General features: G+C 38.8%; 1 protein-coding gene and 3 pseudogenes across 3 annotated transcripts; 3 read left to right on the top strand and 1 right to left on the bottom strand.

The window, feature by feature from the left end:
• The first annotated feature begins 3,499 nt into the window (after window positions 1-3,499).
• On the top strand, window positions 3,500-5,886 carry LOC104745105 (pentatricopeptide repeat-containing protein At3g09040, mitochondrial pseudogene; annotated as a pseudogene). The gene is made up of 2 exons (XR_015582036.1): window positions 3,500-5,572; window positions 5,661-5,886. The product of XR_015582036.1 is annotated as a pentatricopeptide repeat-containing protein At3g09040, mitochondrial pseudogene (transcript).
• LOC109125261 (F-box/kelch-repeat protein At4g23580 pseudogene) lies at window positions 5,791-8,103 on the top strand (annotated as a pseudogene). Its single transcript, XR_015582037.1, has 2 exons — window positions 5,791-6,366; window positions 6,447-8,103. The product of XR_015582037.1 is annotated as an F-box/kelch-repeat protein At4g23580 pseudogene (transcript).
• Window positions 8,104-8,198: 95 nt separating this feature from the next.
• On the bottom strand, window positions 8,199-9,805 carry LOC104745106 (eukaryotic initiation factor 4A-III homolog). Its single transcript, XM_010466283.2, has 2 exons — window positions 9,347-9,805; window positions 8,199-9,237 (listed from the first exon to the last, which is right to left on the bottom strand). The coding sequence occupies exons 1-2, from the start codon at window positions 9,661-9,663 to the stop codon at window positions 8,322-8,324; spliced, it is 1,233 nt and encodes a 410-aa protein (XP_010464585.1). The 5' UTR covers window positions 9,664-9,805; the 3' UTR covers window positions 8,199-8,321.
• Window positions 9,806-10,663: 858 nt separating this feature from the next.
• Window positions 10,664-11,134, top strand: LOC104748081 (F-box/kelch-repeat protein At4g23580 pseudogene; annotated as a pseudogene).
• The last annotated feature ends 4,287 nt before the right edge of the window (window positions 11,135-15,421 follow it).

Consider the following 15,421-nt stretch of genomic DNA (forward strand, 5'->3'; position numbering starts at 1 on the left):
CACGGGTTCAAATCTAGTTAAATTAATAATACAACTAATTATAATTAAAAAATTATAATAAAACTAGTTATAAAAAATGTTTAAAACACCTATATTGGGTATCACCATTATATATGCAGTCTTATCACATTAGGGAATATTATTACTTTGTTTTGATCTTGAAAAGAACATAATTATTAATTCTTGTTGTCATATATATTATGCTTGGACTTTATGGATGTCAGAATTCACTCGTACCATTTGTCAATATAGAGTTTTAGGAAAGTCATTAGATGAAAAACTTATATCTTGTCGTGATGAATAAGGATTTGAATTAATTAATGTAACGTAACGTTCATATTGATTATTATTGAAATAAGTTAAGGGAGAAGACAATTTTGTAGCTACATATATAATGAGGAGTTTCCAGTAGAAAAAAAGAGGATTTTTCTTTCATGAATATAATGAATGACCTCTTCCTTTAATCGGGATGTCTGTGGTACGTTCCACAGGATAGATTAGTCAATAGAAGAGGTGACTTGGCAATTGGAAGGGAAATACCTGCCTTCAACCAGAGGGTTTGCCGTTATCTATTACATATATCAGGGATTCTGCTTTGATGATTTTGATCTTAGCAAAACTTGTTTGATTCTTTTAGAGATTATGCTTTGATGATTGTATGAAGTTGACGCTATGAATCTTTAGCATCGTGATCGACATGATATAATGGTGGGGAGTCTTCAGATTGATATCGCTGTCAGATTAGGATGTGTTGCTCTTTGGTGTTAATAGCTTGTGTATTTTGGATTCAAGATTCAGTAAAGGAAGTCTGGTGAGTTGAAGCGCTATCAATTGATGCGTCGTGATGAGCTCGGTTTGATGAACGCGACTATGGAGCTTCAAAATCGTATGGGGAACAAGATTAATACGTTTGGTATATAATGAAGAAGATTTGGAGTCAGAGCAAAGGAACTGGTGACGTGGAGGCCAAGCTTGCACAATGAAGTAAAGACATGGGGATGAACAAGATTTAATTTAACTAAAAACGAGAATTCTAAACATTTTATTATATATCGATTTCTATTATACAAAGAATATAATGCTATAAAATCATAAAAGAATAAATCATAAAAGAGACATGAAGTGGAAATCAACGGTATCGAAGTGGATGGAAAAGTGAAAATATACGGTATCGAAGTAGATGAGAAGTGGAAATAGATGGCTTGTTATTCGGAAATCGATATGAACCTCATGGGATCTCAAAAAGGTCGCAAGGGCCTCCGAAAGAGGACAACCTACTGTAGTCACGCTCGTGAGCTGGCGTAGAGTGGTAATGCCCGCCGAAGTAACCTCACAGAACGCAATCCTGAGCTCCGTTAGTCGAGTGCAAGCCCTAGCAACTGCAATGATGGCTGCGTCATCAAAGCGTGAGCAGTTCTACATAATCAAACACACAAAAACGACGTCAGTGTAGTTTGGTGTAGATGATGCAAGACGCCCATTCCCGACAAACTAAAGAGTGTGTGTTCTTCCTTGGAGCTGCTCTCAAGCGTATGTCAATAAGGATATCATGGGGGACATCATCACTTATGGAAACCTGCAAAAAATAATTATCTTGTTAAAAAAAATGATAAAATCCATAATTCACAATTAAAATCCCGTTAAAATCGGTGAACCAACAAAAACCTGGTTCTTCAATAACTAATTTTTTTTTTGTCCATTGACAATTGATTTATTATTTGATCTCACCTGGTTCTGGTTTACCGCTGGTACAGCAGCGGCTTGAACCTATTAAAAAAATTGATACAATTTTCTAAGATTCGGTGGTCATGTAATGCTGATTTTGTTTTATATTAGATTAATAGAGAATGATAATACCTGATTTTCATTTTGGTTTAGGTTTAGTGCTGTCCCAGTTTGTGGTGTTGACATGAATCATAAACAATAGTTATGTTATACTTTGGGTGCAACTTAGGTTCAATTGCGGTCTATCACAATGATTATTACATATTTACAACATATTTTCAGAAGGAATCCATACAAATATTGAATTCAAAAAAATTACAAACATCAAATACATAGAAATAGACCTGAGAACAAATATTTTGAATTAGATCTATGAAAATACCTTTTGAAATATAGCACACATAAAGCATCCATGCAAATATTGAATTTTTAATATTGAATTTTTAAAATATTTTAAAACTAAAAACATAATATTATTTCTAGATCTAAGAAGAAGGAAAAAAACTGTTATTGGCTTTAAGACAAAAAAGAGTATGAAATTCATGGAGTCTATGAAAAAAATATATATTATAAATCGGATAAGGTGAGTGTTAGAGGATGCGATTAAAAGGTTTGTGAAAGATTATATCAAATGATTGGTAAAGACTAGATAGTTTGTCTCGTTTTAACATTACTCTTCATGTGAAAATATTTATTTATAGAATTCAATTAGAGTTTATTTTAACTTAAATTATTTATATGATGTTTATAGAAAACTAAGTTATCCAATTTGTATATCTCTACAAATTAATTATATATGCAAATTAGCAAGGATTATGTTAATTTTATTTTCTAAAGATAGTATAAATATTGAGTTTGACATGATGGTAATAGTATATTTACAGAAAATTATAATATGGTTTAGCTAATAAGTATATTTTCAAACGAATCACTTGTTGACGTTGTCTATTTTAACCGGAATAAACCGCCTTTAACCGGCTAGCTATTATTGGTTTTCTACATTAAACATCTCGAAATAACATTGTCTCTTCTTTATATGGCCAACGAGAGAGAGAGAGGCAGCGTTTAAAAGCCCAAAACATGCCGGAGAAATTATAAAAAAGATCCAACGTTCACCGGATGGTTAGTTATGTAAGTGGAATCGTCGAGCTCATTAGGTCACAAGGATGCAAGTGCGACGAAGATGTCGCTTTATCGGTTATCAAAACCTAGGGGAAGAACTCCATGCCGGACCGAGCTCTTGATGTATTCCAACGAATGGTGGAGATTTTTGGGTGCGAGCCTGGGATTAGATCTTATAATACTCTGCTCAATGCGTTCGTAGAGGCGAAACAATGGGATAAAGTCGAGTCCTTGTTCGCCTACTTCGAAACAACGGGTTTGGCGCCAACTCTGCAGCCGTATAATCTTTTGATTAAGATGTCTTGTAAGAGGAAGCAGTTCGAGAAAGCGAGAAGGTTTCTTGATTGGATGTGGGAGAAGGGTTGAAGCCTGATGTGTTTAGTTACAGCACTGTGATCAACGATCTTGTGAAAGCTGGAGAAGTTGATGATGCACTGAAACTGTTCGATGAAATGTCTGAGAAAGGAGTAGCACCTGACGTTCCGTGTTATAATATCTTAATTGATGGGTCTCTTAAGGAAAGAGATCACATCATGGCTATGAAGCTGTGGGACAAACTGTTGGTCGACTCTTCTGTTTATCCTAATGTTAAGACTCACAACATTATGATTAGTGGTTTGAGCAAATGCGGAAGAGTAGATGTTAACATCTAATGGGACCACAAGCAGGAGCACTTGGTGATGCTCGACTAGTTTTTGATGGGATAGAGGATCCTAATACAGTTTGCTGGACATGTTTGTTTTCTGGCCATGTGAAGGCTGGTTTGCCAGAGGAAGCCGTCAGAGTCTTTGAAAAGATGCGGGGTGAAGGCCATCGGCCTGACCATTTAGCTTTTGTGACTGTCATCAATACGTACATCAGTTTATGCACGTCTATTGTTTGGGGAGATGCCAAGCCCAGATGTGGTCGCGTGGAATGTAATGATTTCAGGGCATGGGAAAAGAGGATGTGAGACTGTGGCTATTGAATACTTTCTCAATATGCGGAACTCTGGTGTTAAATCCACCCGCTCTACCTTAGGAAGCGTTTTGAGTGCCATTGGAATTGTAGCAAATCTTGATTTAGGTTTGGTAGTTCATGCAGAGGCTATTAAACAAGGCCTTGCCTCCAATACATATGTTGGCAGTTCTTTGGTTAGCATGTACTCCAAATGTGAGAAAATGGAGGCTGCTGCAAAAGTATTTGAAGCTTTGGAGGAAAGAAATGACGTCTTGTGGAACGCGATGATAAGGAGTCATGCACATAACGGCGAAGCCCACAAGGTTATGGAGCTTTTTATGGATATGAAATCTTCTGGTTATAACATTGACGATTTTACCTTTACAAGCCTTTTAAGCATGCTGCATCTCATGATCTAGTAATGGGAAGCCAGTTTCACTCGGTCATTATCAAGAAGAAGTTAACAGAAAACTTATTTGTAGGAAACGCATTAGTAGATAATGTATCCTGGAACACAATAATTGGAAGTTATGTCCAAAATGAAAATGAAAGTGAAGCTTTTGACTTGTTCAAGAGGATGATTTCGGGTGGTATAGTATCTGATGGAGCATGTTTGGCTAGCACACTTAAGGCATGTACAAATGCCCATGGTCTTGATCAAGGGAAACAGGTTCACTGCCTCTCTGTCAAATGTGGCTTAGACAGAGATCTTCATACTGGCAGCTCGCTCATTGACATGTATTCCAAGTGTGGAATCATTGAAGATGCACGTAAATTTTTCTCTTCTATGCCTGAGTGGAGCGTTGTGTCAATGAATGCTCTAATTGCATTTCTCTTTCAAGAAATGCTGAACAGAGGTGTTAACCCATCCGAGATCACATTTGCCACCATTGTTGAAGCTTGTCATAAACCAGAAATTCTAACTCTAGGAACGCAGTTTCATGGTCAGATTATAAAGAGGGGGTTCTCATCTGAAGGTGAATATCTAGGGATTTCCCTTTTGGGCATGTACATGAATTCACGTAGAATGGCAGAGGCGTGTGCTCTCTTCTCAGAGTTATCAAGCCGTAAGAGTATTGTTCTTTGGACGGGAATGATGTCAGGCCATAGTCAGAATGGATTCTATGAGGCTTTGAAGTTCTACAAAGAAATGCGTCATGATGGTGCTCTACCTGACCAGGCAACATTTGTCACTGTTCTTCGAGTGTGTTCCGTCCTTTCCTCTTTAAGAGAAGGTAGAGCTATCCATTCTCTTATCTTTCACTTGGCCCATGACTTGGACGAGTTTGACCTCTAACACCCTAATAGACATGTATGCTAAATGCGGGGACATGAAAAGCTCGTCACAAGTTTTCTTTGAACTGAGGCGTAAAAGTAACGTTGTCCCATGGAACTCCTTGATCAATGGATGTGCGAAAATGGTTACGCTGAAGATGCCCTGAAAATGTTTGATTCCATGCAGGGAAAGTAACAGAAGCACAGAAGATTTTTGAGATGATGGTTGGTCAATATGGTCTTGAAGCGCGTGTAGATCACGTAGCTTGTATGGTTGATCTTCTTGCGAGATGCCGAGATGGGGATACCTTCAAGAAGCTGATGACTTCATAGAAGCACAAAACCTGAAACCAGATGCAAGACTATGGTCATCTCTTCTTGGTGCATGTAGGATTCATGGAGATGACATTAGAGGACAAATTGCTGCTGAGAAGCTCATAGCATTAGAACCACAAAACTCGTCAGCTTAGGTGAGAGCCAACAGGGAATCAGAGTACAAATACTTCAAAAGGTGATATAATTTAATTTCCTTTGTAAAAAATTTCATGTTTGAACAGACATTGTATCTGTATCAATACAGTGTTGTTTGTTGTTGGCAGGATCGTGGACATGGTGTGTTCTTAGAATTCTAGTTGGTCTGAAGGGTATGATGATTAGTTCCATTAGCGTGATTGACAAACGAAGAGGTCTTTTGAAAACTAAACTTAGGATACAACATGGCAACCTATCGGCGAACTTCTTCTATAGTTTTAATCTATGTTTGTCTGAAACTCAACCTCTGCGGTCTATGTTGAGTGTTTTAACCATAAAAAACAAAGCTTATTAAGAAAGAATAAGTCTTATGTCTGTTTGATTCTAGTTCTCGTTACAATATAACAGAGCTTTGCAGTTGGAGTCTTGTCTGAAGTTGTAGATATTTCTAATTGTTTAGTGTTCAAACTATTTTCTATCTAGTTTTATGAATTACCCTTGTAGATTAACTTGATCAGCTGAGACATTTACGTTTATTTCCAACTTTTTTCAAAGCAGCTGGTGCTGTGAACCATTTAGTATTGTTTGGATTGGTGTATTTGTTTTTGCAGCGGAGTTTTTCCAGGATAGAACTGAAGTTCAATGCCTGCACCGGTGGCAGAAAAATTTAACTAATGTGTTTGGCTATCTTTTTAAGTGAAGTACGAAGGCTTAATAATTTCTTGTTTGCAGGAGGATGAGAAAATCGTTGAACTCGTTGAGATACGGGCCTGCGAAATGGTCTGTTATTGCACAGTCTTTACCAGGTCGAATTGGGAAGCAATGTCGAGAAAGGTGATTAATTCATATGAGCCGAGCAGTTTTTTTCTTACTAGTTATTTTGGAAGCTTTAATGTGTTTTGATTTGTATGCAGGTGGCACAACCATTTGAATCCTGATATTAACAACTAACAAGGATGCTTGGACCTCAGAGGAAGAAGTAGCTCTCATGAATGCTCATCGAATCTATGGAAACAAGTGGGCTGAAATAGCCAAGGTCTTACCCGGCAGGTACTTTGCTCTGTTTCTTTATTTTCCCTTTTTTTATATATATATTTTTGGATTAGTGTTAAAAAACTGTGATTAATCCAAAGAATAATTTGCAACTCCTCACATGAATGAGTTCGGTGTTTTTATTGGTTATTCAAAAAGGAAATACAACAAAAAAAAAAAAAGGGAAAATAAAAGAAACAGAGCAAAGTACGTAATAATAATGTATCTCTCTATTGAGCACACCTTCCACAGCCGCCATGAATGGAGAAGAGCCACGACGACGACGACGGATGACAATTCTGATGCTTCCTAATGATCTGGTATATAACTGCTTAGCCCGCGTCTCAAGATTGGATTACCCAACTCTCTCTTTAGTCTCCAAGAGATTCCGCTCTCTCCTTGCTTCAACGGAACTTTATCAGACCCGAACCCTCCTAGGCCGCACCGAGTGTTGTCTTTATGTTTGCTTACGGCTACATAGCGGCACTCAGCCACTACGTTGGTTCACTCTCTCTCGGGAACCAATCAACTCCACAAAGACGCTGGTCCCGATTTCATCTCCTAATTCTCCATCTGCATTGTGGTCGGATGCTGTAATGGTTGGTCCTAACATCTACGCTATTGGAGGATTAGTGAATGATAAAGCTTCGTCTAGCGTCATGGTCATGGATTGTCGTTCTCACACATGGCGTGAGGCACCACCTATGCGTGTGGCCCGTGAGTTCCACCTTCACACATGGCGTGAGGCACCACCTATACCTATGCGGATGTCCCGTGAGTTCCTCCACTCTGCTTGCGTCCTTGATGGGAAAATATATGTACCAGGAGGTTCTAAAGATCTTGATTTGACGAATTGGATGGAGGTTTTTGATACCAAGACCCAAACGTGGGAGTTTTTTCAGATCCCTAGCAAGGAGATATTTGGAGGCTCTATGTACTTAACCGCAGTGTATGAAGGAACTTTCTTTGTGAAATGTTTCAACAAGCATGTGATGTACAAGGTGCACAAAGGTAGATGGAGAGCGGCAGACATAATTCTAAAGGATAGTTGGGGTGATTGTCGGTATTCATGTTATTGTGTGATAGAGAACGTCTTCTACCGTTATAATGATAGCAAGATCAATTGGTATGACTTCAATGATAGAGTATGGAAAACTTTGAAGGGTTTTGTAGGATTGCCTAGTTTAACAAGATTCTCTCTGGCTAAAATGGTGGATTATCGTGGGAAAATGGCTCTACTGTGGGAAGAGCATGTGTTTGTTGACAACCGTAAAGAGACAAGATTCTGGTGTGCGGAAGTTGCGATTGAAAAACGCGACAAACAAGAGATTTGGGGAGTGGTAGAATGGTCAGGCATTGTGTCTACAACCAATAAGCCATATAGTTTAGCGCATGTTCTTGCTACTACCATTTGATGGATATGAGTCATGCATGATTATGTGAATCATTAAGGAATATGATCACTTTTGTTTTCAGTTTTTTTTTTTAATTCTTCTTTCATGAATAATCCTTTTTCTAATCGCTATGTCTGGTCGAGAATCGAGATGATCCTATTTAAGTCATTAAACCATATACCAGAAAGTGAATTGTATGTGTAACACAAACTCTAAAGGATCATAAATAACGCTTAAAAGTGAGACAAATTAGATAAGGATCATAAATAACGCTTGAAAGTGAGACAAATTAGATAAGGATCATAAATAACGCTTATAAGATAATTTCTCAATCAGAGCACAAAAATATGAGACAAGAGTCTATTAAAGATCAGCTATATTATTTGGCATCTCGTCAATCTGCGTACTGTAGTACTGCTCAATGTCCCGGAGAATCTTGATATCGTCGTTTTTAACAAAGTTGATTCCAACACCCTTACGCCCGAAACGACCAGACCGTCCGATACGATGAATGTAGAGCTCACGGTTGTTGGGGAGATCATAATTGATGACAAGAGAAATTTGATCCACGTCGATCCCACGTGCCCATACATCTGTTGTGATCAATATGCGACTGTGACCTCCCCGAAACTGATTCATGATCTCGTCTCTCTCCTTCTGTGGCATGTCCCCATGCATTGATGAGACAGTAAAGTTGCTACTCCTCATACTCTCACTAAGCCAGTCCACCTTTCGTTTTGTGTTGCAGAAGATAACAGCTTGGGTAATGGTAAGTGTCTCGTAAAGATCACAGAGTGTTTCAAGTTTCCACTCCTCCTTCTCGACAGCAACAAAATATTGTTTGATTCCATCAAGAGTCAACTCATCACGCTTCACAAGTACCTTCACTGGATCCGTCATGAACTTGCTTGTCATCTCCAAAATCTCCCGAGGAAGAGTTGCAGAAACCAAGCAAACCTGTAGGTCCGGTGGAAGATATCTGTAAACACCATAGATCTGGTCCTTGAATCCTCTGCTCAGCATCTCATCTGATTCGTCAAGAATCAGAATTGTAATAGCTCTGGTGCGTAGACTTCGCCTCTTTATCATGTCACAGACACGACCAGGTGTCCCAGACACAACTTGAACACCATGCTCCAGCCTCCTGATGTCTTCTCCAATGCTCTTCCCACCGATGCATGCATGTGCATGGATATTGGCGTGTAATCCTATAGCTTGTATCGTCTTCGCTGTTTGTGAAGCTAGCTCTCTTGTTGGGGATAATACCAAGGCCTGAACCCTGCAACCAAAAGTAACAAATAGATGAGAATAAATAAGATAACTTGGCAGAAAAGTTAAAAATTGGAATTAGGGTATGCCAGCAAAGGAAAAGGAAAACATAAACATACTCTCTAGACGAAGTGTCAACGACTTGGCAGACGGATAGGGCAATCATAGAGGTCTTTCCTGTACCGGACTGGGCTTGAGCAATAACATCTCGCCCTCGGAGAATCGGCATGATAGCCCTCTGCTGAATGGCCGATGGCTTCTCGTAACCGTACTGGTAGAGACCACGAAGAACATTCTCGTTAATTCCCATGTCTTCGAAACTCGCGACGGCCTCAACCCCTGTGGTCGTCTTGAAGACCGACTTGTCGTCCTCTCTTGCTCCACCGCCTCTCCTACGGTCGCCACGGCCAGGATTAGCCACGTTCGCTCTCGCCATATATAAATCTCTACCTTTTTAGTTGAGAAGCTCTTTTGATTGTATTCCAATAAAATTAAAAAAAGTTGTGAGGTCTAATAACACACCGAAGTCACGTTTATATAGCAGAAATCCAACACCCTTTTCCTATAAAAAATATGTTAAGTAAGGAAAACCCCCAAACCAATATTATTATCAAGAAGAAAAAGAGAAAGGGAAAATAACATAGTAAACAGAAAAAGAAAAGGAAAGACACCAAAACAATAGCACATTACGTGCGAGACACGCTTCATTAGACCATCTTTATCTCTTAGACCGACTCCATAGGTGATAAATAGAGGGGTTAGATGTCTTTAAGAAAAAAAAAACCATAATTAAGATTTAAGATATAGTATCTATATAATGAGATTAATATCTCTTCATATTAAATTAATAATACAACTAATTATAAAAAAAAGTTTAAAACACCTATATTGAGTATCACCATTATATCACATTAGGGAATATTATATGTAAAAAAGAAATTAAGTTATTGTTTTTTTTTTTTTTGAAAAAGAAATTAAGTTAATGTTAGCAAATAGTAATACCTTCCACAGCCGCCATGAATAAGAAGAGCCACGACGACTACAAATGACAATTTTGATGCTTCCTAATGATTTGGTATATAACTGCTTAGCCCCCATCTCAAATTTGTATTATCCAACTCTTTTTTTTTAGTTTCCAAGAGATTCCGGTTATTCGCTGCTTCAACTGAACTTTATCAGACCTGAACTCTTCAAAACCGCACGGAGAATTGTCTTTATGTGTTTACGGCTACGGCTCTCAGCCACTACGTTGGTTCACGCTCTGTCGGGGACCATCTAACTCCAAAAAGTTTTTGGTCCCGATTTCATCTCCTAATTTTCCATCTACAATGTGTTGGTCCTAGTATCTACACCATTGGAGGATTAGTGAATAAGAATGCTTCGTCTAGCGTCATAGTCATGGATTGTCGTTCTCACATTGGCGTCAGGCACCACCTATGCAAGTGGCTCGTGTGTTCCAATCTGCTTGCGTTTTTGATACGAAGGCCCAAACTTGGGAGTTTTTGCAGATCCCTAACGAGGAGATATTTGGAGGTTCTGAATACAAAAGCATAGAATATGAAGGAACTGTCTATGTGAGGTCTGAGGCAAAGGATGTGACTTACAAGCTTCATAAAGGCAGATGGAGAACAGCAGACTTAGCGATAAATAGTGGATGGGGTCGTCGATCATCATCTTATTGTGTCATAGAAAACGTGTTCTACCGTTCTAATGGTAAAACAGTCGACTGGTATGATTCCAAAAAAAGATTATGGACAATTTTGAAAGGTTTGGAAAATTTACATAGTTTAACTCGTTTTGCTCGTGTTAACTTGGTAAATTATGGTGGGAAAATGGCAGTTTTGTGGGAAGAGTATGTGGTGGCTAAGAACCATAAAGAGAATGATGTGTGCGGAAAATGCGATTGAAAAACGCCAAAAGAAAGAGATTTGGGGAATGCTGATGTGGGTTGACATTGTACTGTCTACAACCAATGAGCCATATGGTTTAGCGCATGTTCTTGCTACTACCATTTGATGAACATTGAGTCATGATGTAAGGGATTTTTTTTTTTCTTTTTTTTTTTTTTTGACTAAGATGTAAGGGATAAAGTATTACTTTGTTCTGATCTTGAAAAGAATATATTTATTAATTCTTGTTGTCATTTATACATATATATACATAAATTATGCTTGGATTTTATGGATGTCTGAATTCACTCGTAGCATTTGTCATTATAGAGTTTTAGGATGTCAGAATTCACTCAGCCACTACGTTGGTTCACGCACTGTCCGGGAAGGAAGTGGTGACGTGGAGGCCAAGCTTGCACAATGAAGTGAAGACATGGGGATGAACAAGATATAATTTAACTAAAACGAGAATTCTAAACATTTTATTATATGTTGATTTCTATTATATGCAATAATGTTGTAAAATGTTTTGCAGAATTTACAAAGAATATAACGCTATAAAATCATAAAAGAACAAATCATAAAAGAGACATGAAGTGGAAATCAACGGTATCAAAGTAGATGGGAAAGTGAGAATAGACATGTCTAACTATATGGGAAATGGAAATAGATGGTTCCTTGTTATTTGGAAATGGATAGGAACCTCATGAAGGACTAGATGGGATCTCGAAAGGCTGTACCTCCGAAAGAAGACAAACTACTCCACTCACCATCGTGAGCTGGCGTAGAGTGGCAATTCCCGCCGAAGTAAACTCACAGAACGCAATCTTGAGCTCCGCTAGTCGAGTGCAAGCCCTAACAACTGCAATGATGGCTGCGTCATCAAAGCGTGAGCAGCTCTACATAAACAAACACACAAAAACGAAGTGTTAATTTTTTTTGGCAGAAAAGAAAGCTTGATTGTGGTGAATTGGTACTTGTACGTGTAGGTAAACAAGCGACGTACACCGACTAACCAGGTAGATTAGACCGGCTGGAGTGATCTCATCACATCCCAACACCGCGAGGCTCTGGAGCAGAGGGAAATCCACGGCCAAGCTGGCAAGATGAGCATCAGTAAGCACATCTGTGTACTCATCTGTAAGCAGGTGATCCACAAAAAACTGAGACTAGCCTCTTGAATCCACCGATCCCTCAGCGGGAAGAGGGTCACCAGCGACTCTAACAAAGTCAGTGTAGTCTGGTGTAGACGACGCACAGCACGCCATCGCCGACAAACTAAAGAGTGTGTGTTCTTCCTTGGAGCTGCTCTGCTGAGTATGTCAATAAAGATATCATCGGGGACATCACTTATGGAAACCTGCAAAAGAATAACTATGCTGTAAAAAAAACTGATAAAACCCGTAATTCACAATTAAAATCCCGCTAAATTTTTTGTCATTGATGATTTATTATTTGATCTCACCTCGTTCTGGTTTACGTCTGCTACGTCACCAAGAGTCTCATCACCAGTAGCAGGAGTCTCATCACCATCTGCATGTTATTTAAAGTGACCTTAATTCATGTACATTTAACTTAATAGAAAACAGAATTAAGTACTTGACAAGGATGATATTAAGCTTGAAATCAAGAAACAAGAAGAGACAAAAACAACTATGTGAGAGGAGTTAAGTCAGCACACGAATAGTCAATTCCATAAGGACAAAGTAATCTTCCACTAGTACAATAGTCGTCTAATAGCTCTTGATCAGAGAGCGAAACATATGAGGTTTTAATTGTAGAACCAAATTACTAATAAAGAAGGGGAAGAGTTCTATTGATTCATGATCAAAAGGATCATCACAACAACAATTTGCTGAGAAAAAACGAGTCAGACTGATGCCCAGAGAATGTAAGATATCTATGTTCAAGTCTTATAAAGAAAACAACAACACAAAAAATAAATGATGCAATACTCAAATCTTATTTTTTTTTTTGTCAAACAATTGTCTTCATTCATTCAATATGAAACACTAGTATCAGTACAGAGAAGGAGCAACTTGCTAAAGTTTGAGACATTACAATAACACGGCAATCCCCAATGCCAAAAAGAAGTAAACAAGAGTTCATCGATTTTGGATCCAAGAGAGCTATGAGACCAAAGGCTTGGGAGCCTAAAGGCACATGAGAGATCATGGAAATCGAGAGTCCATCCTCAAAAGCTTCAAAGGACGGATTAGTTGTCATGGTCGTCATTAGACATTGTGACGTCGAGAGATGATTCAATGTGTTGGTGTTCACCGGGACGAAGAGTATCCGCAGTAACAGCACGGCAAGGAATCGGGTGACTATGTTGTTGTAGTCAGATAGGGGTTGCTTTAACATCCAAAGCATAGGGTTTGGATCATTCTGAGGAAAATCAGGAGATGCAGCTTGAATCCATGTGAGGGAGGAGGTTGGGGTACGATGCTGTAAATTATCAGATGACCAGCTTGATTGGTAGCCGTTAATGAACATAAGGCGTTCAAGATACAACATACCACTTTTGCTAGAGACAGTCAAGGAGCAAAGACCATACACGAGAATGCTTTTAAAAACCAAATTCGATCCCTTAGAATCAACTAAAGCCAGGTTCCGATCACAATTCATGAACAGCCAGAGCAGCAATGTGATTACCTTTCTCCGATGGAGTCTTCGACCATTGAGTAGAGGGCACGCAGACATAGCTTGACACTGGTACGACATGAGGGGTGATACAGAGAGTCTCGACTTTTAACTTTCCCCTTCTCGAGAAGAGCATATTAGTGCATACCGTTTTTGGGCTAATGGGCTTATATTGGACCCTAAATCCACTAGGGAAAACCCTAGGATCCCAAGAGAGAAGCACCATGGGAGTTGGTTCTGTCGGCCGCCCGAGTTTAGCGGAGATGGCTGCGGTGCAGGGATGTTCTCCGGTGAATGAGAGCTCGGCGGGGGTTGTTGGTGGCCGCGGCAGAGGTCGTCATTAATGTCTAGGTCCACTGGAGAAAATCCTAGATTTTGAACCGATTGACAAGATGAACAGAGACTGTGACAGTTGCCCGGGAAAAACAGAGAAGGAAGCATCTCCGGTGAGTGACAGAGCGGTGGGAACAACTGGTGCCTTCGGTTTAGTTCGACGACGAGATCTAGGTCCACTGGGGAAAACCCTAGATTCTCGATAGATTGCCGTAGAGAGGGATGGGTCGACTGGCTTCCCGAGATTTGCGAAGAGAGACTCTCCGGTGAGTGGTAGCACGGCGGGAGCATTCGATGGTTATGGTTTGGATCGGGAGAGATTTTTATTAGGGTTATATAAAGTTTTAAAAAGGGAAAAAATTGAAGAAAAAACTTGAAGTAAAACAAACAAAAGGGGCCAGAGAAGAGCTGAGTAGGAAAGGAAACGGTTTGGTCCCGACGCCGGCGAGCAACAGCTTCACCGGCGTCGGAAGGTGAGGTTGGGGGAGTGTCCTCGATAGTTGTGCCTGGGAGGATATTTATTTATTAGGATTACTCAAATCTTATATAAACATCAATTAGAATAAGAATTAGTAGAAATCAATCAGAAATAGACAAAGAGTTGAGTCAGTATGCACATACTCAATTGAATAATGACAAACTCATCATCCTCTAATCCAAAACTAGGTGATTACAATAGTAAAACCTTACATTAGTAAAATGATCAATCAACAAAATATGAACAACTCAGCGGCGAAAACTCCATAGTAGTCCATTTAATATAAAGACAAAACTTATCATCCAAAATTGATCAGAGAAATCATAAACTAGAAGATAATGAATTCCGAAGTCTATAAAGTAATCACACGAGCAATTTACTTACTGAGAACTTGGGACAAAACTAGAGAGAATTAATCAGATTCTTAACAAAATTAGAGTTTGCAAAGCCGCTAGTAACAATACCTCAGAGGCGGCTTGTGGGGGAAACAGACATTGTGGGAGAACCAGTAGCAAGGGTCTCATCTGCATGTTAATATCACAAGGATTTAGCCAAATTACACATATGAAGGTTTAAAGTGATCTTAATTCATGTACATTTAACTTAATAGAAAACAGAATTAAGTACGACTAAGTTAATTTAATAAATAAAGATTAATAGAAAACATTATTTTATCTAGGTTTTGTTTAATAGAATTAAGATTAACAGAATTAAGTTAAACGTGATCGGATTCTTCAATAACTAGTTTTTGTTTTGTCCATTGCCATTGATTTATTTATTATTTTATCTAATCATTAATTTATTATATAAAAATATGAGACAGAACGACTAACAACAACTGTGCAAACTTG

This window comes from Camelina sativa, chromosome 15, assembly GCF_030686135.1.
Source record: "Camelina sativa cultivar CO46 ecotype springtype chromosome 15, ASM3068613v1".
In the NCBI taxonomy this organism is placed as follows: domain Eukaryota; kingdom Viridiplantae; phylum Streptophyta; class Magnoliopsida; order Brassicales; family Brassicaceae; genus Camelina; species Camelina sativa.

Coding starts and splice junctions, on each gene's coding strand:
- LOC104745106 (XM_010466283.2), bottom strand. CDS start 9,663: ATGGCGAGAGCGAACGTGGCTAATCCTGGCCGTGGCGACCGTAGGAGA. Junction 9,238..9,346: donor GTTGACACTTCGTCTAGAGA/GTATGTTTATGT, acceptor TTTTGGTTGCAG/GGTTCAGGCCTTGGTATTAT.